Genomic DNA, 10,130 nt, shown 5'->3' with positions numbered 1-10,130 from the left:
TTCTGGTGTGTCTGAAGACAGTGACAGTGTACTCACATACATAAAATAAATAAATAAATCTTTAAAAATAAAAATCAAACCCATCGTGTGCAACATCTCATGTCACCCCCTCCAGAGTCATTCCATCCTGTCTTTTTTACAAGCCATCAACATTATTGTTCTCTGGCTTACCCTGCTTGTGGCTCTGTGGCAGCAACAAGAGAAGACAGCCAGCTTGGCTTCCCTTTTTTTTTTTTTTTTTTAATTTTTGATTTTTCAAGGCAGGGTTTCTCTGTGTAGCCCTGGCTGTCCTGGAACTCACTCTGTAGACCAGGCTGGCTTCAAACTCAGAAATCCACCTGCCTCTGCCTCCCAAGGGCTGGGATTAAAGGCGTGCACCACCACTGCCTGGCTTTGCTTTCCTTTCTTATGTGAAAGGTACCATGCCCCACATTCCCTCCTGCCCTTGGAATATTTTCATTTGATTTTTACCTAGAACCAGACCTTGTCAGTTCACAGAAGTCACCTGCATTTTGTATTGTCTTGCATTTTATAGCACAGCACTACTCCAGCGTGGTCCTGTGCAACACTGTGATGACTAATTTCATGCATACATATTTTTATATTGTAGGGAGTGTGTCCTCAAGGTAAATCTCTGGAAACTGGTTTCAGGGTTGAGAGATAACGCACATGGAGTTTCGGTAGATGCTATCGAATGCTTCCCCCCGTTCCTCTTCATGTTCCCACCAGCCAGCAGTGCAAGGAATAACTCTTCCTAACCATCAGCAAGAGACGGCTGTCAAGCTTTTGAGTTTCAGCTCTCTGGAAGCTGACAGATGGTATGTAACTCAGTATGTAGACCTACAGACCAGGCTGGCCTTGAACTCACAGAGATACCCCTGCCTCTGCTTCTGGAGTACTGGGATTTGATGCCTTTGAGGCATGAGCCACCATGCCAGTTTTATGTATTTATCTACTTTTAAATTTATTGAGTAATGTTGTAATTGTTGTTCATTTATTTGATTGGTTGTGGGGATTGGTTGTTTGATTGCTGTTACTTTGTTTTGTTTTGTTTTGTTTTGTTTTAGACAGGGTTTTATGTCCTGGATCTTGTCAACCAGACTGCGTTGACCTTGAATCTGCTGTAATCCTCCTCCTTCTGCCTCTGGAGTGTGGGATTAGGGACATAAATTAGCACATCCTGGTCTTCATAGTGAGTTCCAGGTCAGCCAGGGTTACACAGTGAGATTCTATTTCAACCACTAAGACACAAGAAGAACAAGGCAGGTTCTTCCTTCTGTGTTGACTTGACATCCTTTCTTATTTGAACTGGATACTTTAGGCCGTTCACTAGAATCGTATTTATTGAGCAACTCTTATCCCATTGGCACCATACTAAACATCACAGAAGTGAAGCAGGTATATCTTAGAATATCTTAGAGTATCATGGGGGGAAAAAAAAACAGAATAAGCCACCTAATGAATCAAATGGTCCAAGCAGCCATGTAAAGGTGCTCCTGGTACTAAACCCATCTTTAATCCCAGCATTTAGTGGATTGAGGCAGGAGGACTGAGAGTGAGGGCAGCCCGGGCTACATAGGGAGACACTGTTGTAAAAGAAGAAAGAGAGGATGGGGGGGGGTGGGAAGGAAGGTTAGGGAAGAGAAGGGAAGGGAAAGTGTGATGCTTTGGATATGCTGGGCCCGGGGAGTGACACTATTAGAAAGTGTGGTCTTGTTAGAGTAGGTGTGGCCTTGTTGAAAGAAGAGTGTCACTTTGGAGGTGGGCTTTGAGACCCTCCTCCTAGCCATATGGGAGCTAGTCGTCTTCTGTTTGCCTTTGGAACAAGATGTAGAACTCTCAGCTCCTCTAGCACCATGATTCCCTGGACACTGCCATGCTTCCCACCATGATGATAATGGACTGAATCTCTGAACCTGTAAGCCAGTCCCAATTAAATGTTGTCTTTATAAGAGTTGCCTTGGTCACGGTGTCTCTTCTCAGCAATGGAAACCCTAACTAAGACAGAAGTTGGTGCCAGGAGCTGGGGCATTGCTGTAATAGGCCTGACTGTGCTTTTGTTTGAAGGAATGTAGATTTTAGGGACTTTGGAAAACAGTGGGAAGCTCTAAGTGGGGCCTAATGAACTGAAAGACCCCTGTAGGGAGACCCTCACTCAAGTCTCGGGAGTACGCGCACCCAAGGAAACACGAGAGACCATCTTGATGCAAACACACAAGGCAGTTTAATTTCGGAGCTCAGGGTCGACACGTATCTCATACAAGAGACAGAGGAATTGACCACGAGGCTCAGGGGTTAGGGGTTTATATAGGGAAAAGGCCTGGGGGAACTGGGAAATCAGCATAGTTATACATGATTGGCTAATTCAAATATTAGCTATTGTACGTGCAGATCAGAGCTGGAATTCCTAAGGGTGGTGCTAATCTGAGTCAACAGAGCATCTGGCTGACCTCAAACCATATCTAAGAGGACTAGATAGCCCATTACTCAGTTGGGTCGTTTGCCCAGTCACGTCCTTGTGTGCTTGGGCCCACCCGGACATGTCCTTGTATGCTTTCTCCTATCTTTATGGTTTATATCTTTTTGGCCTGCTAGTTCCCAGAACGTCTCAATAGCTTGCTTTTGTTCAGGCCTGTCTGGACATGCCCGGGCTTGATCTACAGTGTTTTTCTCAGGCTTGTAACTCTCTTAATTAACTAGCATAGGCTTTAGACTTCATTTTCTTTCAGAACCATGCTAGTAGGAATATGGAAGACATTGGTGTTGAGGGTGATTTGAACTGTGGGGGGCCTGGCTCAAGAGTAGTCAGAGGAGAAGAATGTTAGTATGCGGCCTAGAGACTGTTCTTGTGATATTTTGGTGAAGAATATGGATGCTTTTTGTTCTGAAGAGTCTGTCTGAGGTTAAGGTGAAAAGATTTCTGTGAATTGCTTTGACAAAGGAATTCTCAAAGCAGCCTGGTATAAATTTTGTTGTGTGATTACTGAAGTGTACTCTTATGAAGAATGTTTTAATGAAAAGGAGCAAGCTGAGAAAAGAAAAATACAAAACACATGGTTCAAAGAATAAAGAGGCACCAGGAAGTAGAATTGAGATGAATCCTAAACAAATTAAGGGAGTGGTGACCTTGAAGCAATGTCCCACCCTGCTAAGCTTATTGTTTATGCTTTTGCAGTTGAAAAAGGGACTTGGTTATTGTTTTCATTTGGACTTTTAATCTGAAATGAACTACAGTCTGGAAATAGAGAGCACAACTGTGATCCAGATCTTGAGGCTTTTGACCCCAATCTTGAGGAATAGTGGCCATAAAAATCTTAGACCCAAAAATGGTGGTGCACACTTTCAATCCCAGGAGAAAGAGGCAAGCAAATCTCTTAGTTCAAGGCCAGCCTGATACAGAGCAAGTTCCAAGAGAAAAGCTTAGGTCCAGCCATAGTGGAACACACCTTTAATCCCAGCATTCAGGAGACAGAGGCCTGCAGATCTCTGAGTTCAAGGTCTGGAACTACAGAACAAGTTCCAGGACATCCAAGCTTAGGCAGTGAAGGAGTTAGAAAATAAAGCTGGTAATAGAATTAGGGGGACTATGCTCCAGCTCCAGTAAGCAGCAGAACTTGGCAGCTTTGGCTATGTGGCTCAAGAGTAGGAGACTATTGGGAGGGACAATTGATGATGCTGGTTAGCTGGACCTAAGAAGTTAGTGGTGATTAAGAAAAGACTAGCATCACTGAGGTGAAATCTTCTGGGAAGTATTTTCTGAGAGCACAAAGAAGCTGTTTTCCAGAGATAGCCAAGGTTGTACCTCATGCTGCAGCTATACTTGGTAATGTACAAAAATTACCCAAGTAGTGATTTCTGTCTTTGAAGGCATGAAGGGGCCATGGAGAAGAGCTGAGGCTTGGCACTGTGAGAGGCCATTGGTATAGCCTCAGTTGCAGTTGACAGCCCAGGACTGAAGGGGTCGTGCAAAAAAAGTTGAGACTTGGTACCATAAAGGGAGACTAGAAGAGGCTATTGGTGAATCCAGGACATTAGTGATGCCAGTACCATGGGGTGACCACCAGGAACAGCAGCAGCTGTGGAGTGGAGTCAACCAGAGCCAAGAGTGCTACAGAAGGCAGAGCCAGAGAAGTGACTCAAGCCCTTTGGAGAAGTCCAGAAGATCATGTGTGGATCCCAGACATTGGAACAGGAAGCTGTAATGTTGAAGTTGCCTTGGGGACCCCAAGATGTTAAAGATGCCAAAGCTGTGGGATACCTGCCAAGGAAAGCTGCTAACAGGGAGTGAAACCAGCCCAGGGGAAAGAAGTTTGTTGTGATCAACAAAGATGAAAAGAGTTGGAGGTCTGAAGACCACTTTGACATCAGACATGGTGGTACAGAGTTTGAAGTTTGCCCAGCTGGTTTTTGGTCTTGTTTGGTGTAGTATTGAAAGACCCCCGTGGGGAGACCCTCACTCAAATCTCAGGAGGACGTGCACCCAAGGAATCACGAGAGACCGTCTTGATGTAATTACAAGAGGTAGTTTTTAATTTCGGGGCGCTCCAGGCTGGCACCACACCTATCTCACGCAGGAGATAGTGGAGCCGACCACAAGGCTCAAAAGTTAGGGGTTTATATAAGGAAAAGGTCTGGGGGAACAAAAGAGTCAGTATGGTTACACATGATTGGCTAGTTCAAATATTAACTATTACGTGCATAACAGAGTGGAAAATTCCTAAAGTTGGTGTTAATCTGAGTCAACAAAGCATCTGACCTTAAACCATATCTGAGAGGACCAGATGGTCCATTACTTAGTGTCCTTGCAGGCCTGGGCCCTGGACATGTCCTCATTTGCCTAGACATGTTTTCCACTATGTTTATAGTTTTATGTCTTCTTGACCTGCCAGCTCTTATGATATCTAACAACTTGCTTGCTCATTCCCAGGCCTATGTGGGCCAGCTTGGGATGGATTCTCAGGCCCATGACTTTTCTTCCTAGTCAGCACAGGTCTAAAGCTTTAATTTTTCCTTTGCCTTGAGCTCTTTCTCGTTTCCTTTGTTCTAAACCTTTTCTTATTTTGACTAAATTATCTTTGACTCTTCTTGAGTGATCTATGTAAAAACAACACTCTTCTTCTGTATCTTTTTGGCCTGCTAGTTCCCAGAATGTCTTAACAGCTTGCTTATTTTGCCCAGGCTTATTTGGACATATTCGACCTTGGTCCACTGTGTTTTTCTCAAACCTGCAATTTTCTCATTAGCCAGCACAAGTTTTAAATTTAACTCTTTCAGTATTTCCTCAATATGATGTTTTTGAATGGTAATGTATATCCTGTTATGTTTAAGGTATGTGATCTGCTTTTTGATTTTTACTTTATAGGGGATTACAGTTAAGTGATTGAATGAATTTCAGAAAAGACATTGAACTTTGGGCGTTTAACATTGTTGAAACTGTTATAAACTATAGGACTTTTGAAGCTAGACTAATGTTATTTTGCATTATGCAATGGTATGCATTTTATTGTGGTATGGCCCTCATAGACATATGTGTTTGAACAAACCTATAAGGGCCAGAGAGTGGAATGTGGTGATTTGAATATGCTTGACCAGGAGTGGCACTATTAGGAGCCCTTGTGGGAACTGGTGTAACCTTGCTAGAGGGAGTGTGTTATTTTGGAGGTGAACTTTGAGACCCTCCTCCTAGCCATGTGGGAGCTAGTCTTCTTCTGTTTGCCTTTGGAACAAGATGTAGAACTCTCAGCTCCTCCTGATCCATGCCTGCCTGGATGCTGCCATGCTTCCCACCATGATGATAATGGACTGAACCTCTGAACCTGTGAGCCAGCCCCAATTAAATGTTGTCTTTATAAGAGTCACCTAGGTCATGGTGTTTCTTCTCAGCAATGGAAACACTAACTAGGACAGAAGTGAAGAGGGAAGGAAGGGAGGAGGTGAGGGGAAATGGGAAGGGGGGCATGGAAGGGGAACAGGAAAGGGAGGGAAAAGAAAGAAGAAAAGTCTGTGATTGTATTGGCAGACCAGGCATGCTATAGAAGCTCGAGGAAAAGGGAGCATTCTCATGGTTGGAATTAGGGATTTGAGAATAGAATCAGAGGTCCTGAAGGTCAGGATCTGGGTCCCTTGGTAAGGAAGAGAAAGGATCTTAGAGAGGGATGGAGGGTTCGATGCTGCACAGGACAGGTCTCCATCCAGACCCATTCAATCCTGGACTCCACGCCTGAAAGTGAGTTGGACCTCACTGTCAACTGAATTATGCCTACTAAAACTCAGAGTGAACTTGGCATGGTGGCTGACACCTGTAGTCTTGGTACTCAGAGAATGAGGCTGGAGGATTGCCATGAGTTGAAGGCTAACCTTGTCATAGAGTAAGTTCCAGACCAGCTTTAGCTAGAGTAAGAGCCCATTGCAAAATACAACTGAAAATTCAAGCCGTGGTGTATGCTGCTGCCATCTGGCACTTGGGAGACAGGAGGAGGAGGATCGAGAGTTCAAGGCCAGACTCAGCTGCACATCAAGTGTAATGCCCTGTTTCAAATAAAAATAAACCTGATAGTGAATCCCTCCTAGATTTCCAGACACTGGTCCTTTAAAACAGCAACACTTGTGCATCGTTACTTCTTCAAGAATGATCAGGAGTTTAAAAGTCCAACACAGTAGCTACTTATCACGGGAGACTTTTGAACCCTTATGATGTAGATGGTGGGTGCAGCTTAGTCACTATATTTCATTTTAATGCATTTAAGTTTTAGGATGAGAACAAAGTGTTCTTCCAGTGGTAGCTGGGGGGAAGGCGGAGGTCAGCTTTCACCCAGCCTTGGGAAAGAGTTCATCGTTATTGCCGAGTGTGTTCATTTCACTGTTTTGAATGGAGGTGTTAGAACCTTTTAAGACTTATGCGGCTCACAACTGTAATTCTCTTTGACCGAAGTTGGCAAGCCCCACAAGCCAACGTCATCCGGTTGACGCCACATGCTAGCCATCCCTATCCTCCAGGTTTTTGTTTGAATGAACTCCCCAGATCTTTTTATACACATTAAGCACTGATTGAAAGACCTCAGGAGACTGAGAGGTACTGAGTGTACACTCTTCTCCCAACCTGGTCTTTCTAGGGTTGGGAGGGGAGTGGGTGGGGCATCTAGGGGAGAGAGCCCTGCCTGCTACTGTGACATCACAGAGTGAAGTCATAGTAACCCACCCCTACCCAAGCTTGTGTCCTGCCTGAGGGGCATTCATCCTCTCCCAACTCCCCACATACCACCTTACCCCCTCTGCTGGCAAGAGGGGACCTGGTGCATCCTCCCCTCAACACCTGAGCCACATAACTAAGACCTGTCAGAGCAGAAACTGAGACACCCTCTCAGAGTGTCATTCACTGGTGAATGAGCGACTCCTGCCAGCTGACTCAAAATGTTTGTCTCACCCAGGAGGTAGGTACACAGCTTTTGGAAATGTTGTGAAACTGATTAATTGTATTTATTTCACTATTTGAGCCCCATCTCTAGTGGCATGAACTAGCACACACACACACACACACACACACACAGACGGGGAGGGGGGAGTAATGCATAACTACTGATCCATGAACAAGTGTGTTCAGAAGGACAAGCTAGCCTAGGAAAGGAGCATTTGTGAGACTGGGACAGAGCTCAAAGCTCTGAGGAGCCAGCAGTGTGGGCTCAGGCAGCTTCCCCAAGTTCAGAAAGAAGCCTCAAAAGTACCTACCATCAACCATCAACTGGGGGCGCCCTTACAGACATGGACACGATAGCAAAAGCCGGTCAGAGCTTGAAGTTTTATTACCTTTTAGAACTGGTTCTAGAGAGGGGGCAAGGGTATGAGGAAGTCTGTTCGTTAATGTGAAGCTAAGAGAGAAAGCACAGAATACTTGAACCCTCGCTCGCCTCATTCTGGAGGCCCCTCCCTGATGCCACCTGAAATCTGTGGCTTTTGCTAAAAAGTATCTGCCTGCCCTTTGCTGTGTGGGAACACTCCTTCAAAAGCAGTGAGCCTTTTAAGGTTGCAGGATTGAATGAGGGCTCTACCACATCTACATTTGTGATCTGGTGCAAATCAAAGATTGAATTCAGGCAGTACAATGGAGATGCCTCTATACCTGGTGGGGTACGAGGCCCAGGGAGCAGTTAGCTAGCGAAGGGTCTAAACCCTGGCCTGGTGGTTTGGGATGCTCTTTCCTTAGATTCCGCTTTCCTTCCACCTCTTTAGATCTTCAGAACAAAACTGTAGAGGACTCCCCACCTCCCCCGTCAGCCCTTGGGTTAGCAGGTAGGTAACCACTAGACTTCAGATGTGTTGAAGGGTTCATGTACTCACATCTACAAAATGAGGCAGGCCTACCTTACCACTCCATCAGAAGGGACCTAGAGAACCGCATTGGGAGGAGGGGGGAAATAGGGAAATGCTTGATTTGGGATTTGACTGCAACCTGGACACTAATCCCACCTGGTGTGGGGAATTTATCCCAGCTTCGTTCTCTTCCCTGGGCTGGTCCTCGCCTGCATGTTGGGTAGGCCAACCGGATCCAAGGAAGAGAAAGAGGAAGAAAACTAGTGGTTCCTGGCCACACCCGTCCTAGAAGTCCCAAGCCCCGGCTGCGCAAGGGCGGGGCCTAGCGAAACAATCCAAAACACGCTCCTGGTGCGTCACCATGGCAACCACGCCCGCTGCTAGGCAACTGGGGTGCCGTAGTAAACACAGAGCCGGGAGGGTTACTCATGGGGAAGCATGGAGAAATCTCGTCTGGCTCAGGCACTGAGACAGAGAGAATGAAGAGGAAGGGAGGAAGGGAAGGAAAATATGCAACAAAGGAGTGCACACTGGGGTGGAAAAAGGGTGATCCTGTACTGTCTAGGGACAGCAGCATTCCTAGCACCCCTCTTCCTCATTGAATCCCTCAGTCCCTGAGACACCCGGGCAGCCGCCCAGCCAGCCAGAGTCCTAGCAGTCACTAACTGGCACGTGAAGGATTACCCCACAGGAAGTGCAGATGTGGCTGTGCCTCTGATTCGCGCCAGCCAGCAGCTTAGGGCATGGAAGAAAGGCGGGGGCGGGGGGGGGGGAGCTTCCTCTCCTGGAAATGACTGCCATAGCAAAAACCTTCAAACAATTCCATGACAAAGCGGAAAGGGAAAGGCTGGAGGTCCCAAGTGTTTTCCTTTGGCCCTTCCCAACGAACATAAATGAGAGAATTGCCAGTATTTGTGACACACCTTGGGAGCACTTGAGGTTACGTGGGTACTTGCAAGCCTGGTACAGTTGAGAATGGGAGGTCTCAAGTTTAACACAGAGCGGGCATTTGAAAGGTCATAAACGTCCTCTGGGAAACCTTTCTCAGTCTCATCAGTGAAGGAGTTGGATGTCCCACAATATGCAGTTAAAGTTTGGAAGGTTCAAGCCCCATCAAAATGACACTAATCTGTATGGAATCGCCCGTCTTGAAATGGACCAAATATTTCCGATCCGTCACTGTTATGAAGTGATCTGTTTGTCCTCTAGTCAGACTAAAGATGATACTGGTAATGAGATCATTGCTATTTTCTGAGCCTTTGCTCATGGAAAAGTAGGAATGTTCCCACAGGTGGGAGGAAATGTATTGGCAGATCTGTCTGAAAACTCTGCTTCTATGTAGAGGGGCCTCCGGTGTGCTTTCAGCCCCTGAGGTCTTTTGGGGGCTCCCCGTTGCTTTTGTATGAGAAGTGGGAAGCGTGGTATGTACTTGGTGCCGTTTGGACACATGTTCGGTGTTCATCATGCCTTTGCCTGTAGGCTTCCCAACATGTGTGCATGAGCCTCGTTAGCCTTACAAACGTCTTTCGTTTGAAGACGGTGCTGGGGTCAGCAATCCTTAAAACATAGCTGCTTTACTACGTGCATTGACTGAGTCAAGTGAGCCAAACAAATACAGAAGGCACTGGAGCTCGGAGGAAGGTGTACCTGACAGAATGTGGAGGTGCAGAGAGCAGAGCTGTTTGCACGTCAGCCAGTGATGGCCAAAGCACTTAGATTCCACTCCAGCTTTTTGCTTGTTGAGTAACAGAAAGGAATTACTTAATGAGGCCATGGGTCAAGAATTCTGGCCCCTGGGAGGACAGAGAAACTCTTTGGGGGGG

The 10,130-nt window shown here is 46.1% G+C and overlaps 2 protein-coding genes across 5 annotated transcripts in view; one reads left to right on the top strand and one right to left on the bottom strand.

The window, feature by feature from the left end:
- The window catches only part of Fam234b (family with sequence similarity 234 member B), a 114,760-nt gene that overhangs the window by 32,460 nt on the left and 72,170 nt on the right, over positions 1–10,130 (bottom strand). The gene's annotated exons all lie outside the window — the stretch shown is intronic.
- Gsg1 (germ cell associated 1) overlaps positions 7,214–10,130 on the top strand; it is a 16,338-nt gene continuing 13,421 nt past the window's right edge. The window contains exons 1-2 of one of the 2 annotated variants that reach the window (XM_031383662.1): positions 7,214–7,430; positions 8,227–8,286. Coding sequence is in view for 1 of the 2 variants with exons in the window: in XM_031383661.1 (XP_031239521.1) it covers positions 7,383–7,430 (48 nt within the window). In the remaining variant the exon portion in view is untranslated. The remainder of the gene's footprint in view (positions 7,431–8,226; positions 8,287–10,130) is intronic. The other variant, XM_031383661.1, reaches the window with a different exon arrangement.

The sequence above is a fragment of the Mastomys coucha genome, unplaced genomic scaffold (assembly GCF_008632895.1).
Source record: "Mastomys coucha isolate ucsf_1 unplaced genomic scaffold, UCSF_Mcou_1 pScaffold20, whole genome shotgun sequence".
NCBI classification, from domain to species: Eukaryota; Metazoa; Chordata; class Mammalia; order Rodentia; family Muridae; genus Mastomys; species Mastomys coucha.
Note: the sequence above shows the minus strand (reverse complement) of the source record. Positions and strands in the feature narration are given on the sequence as shown.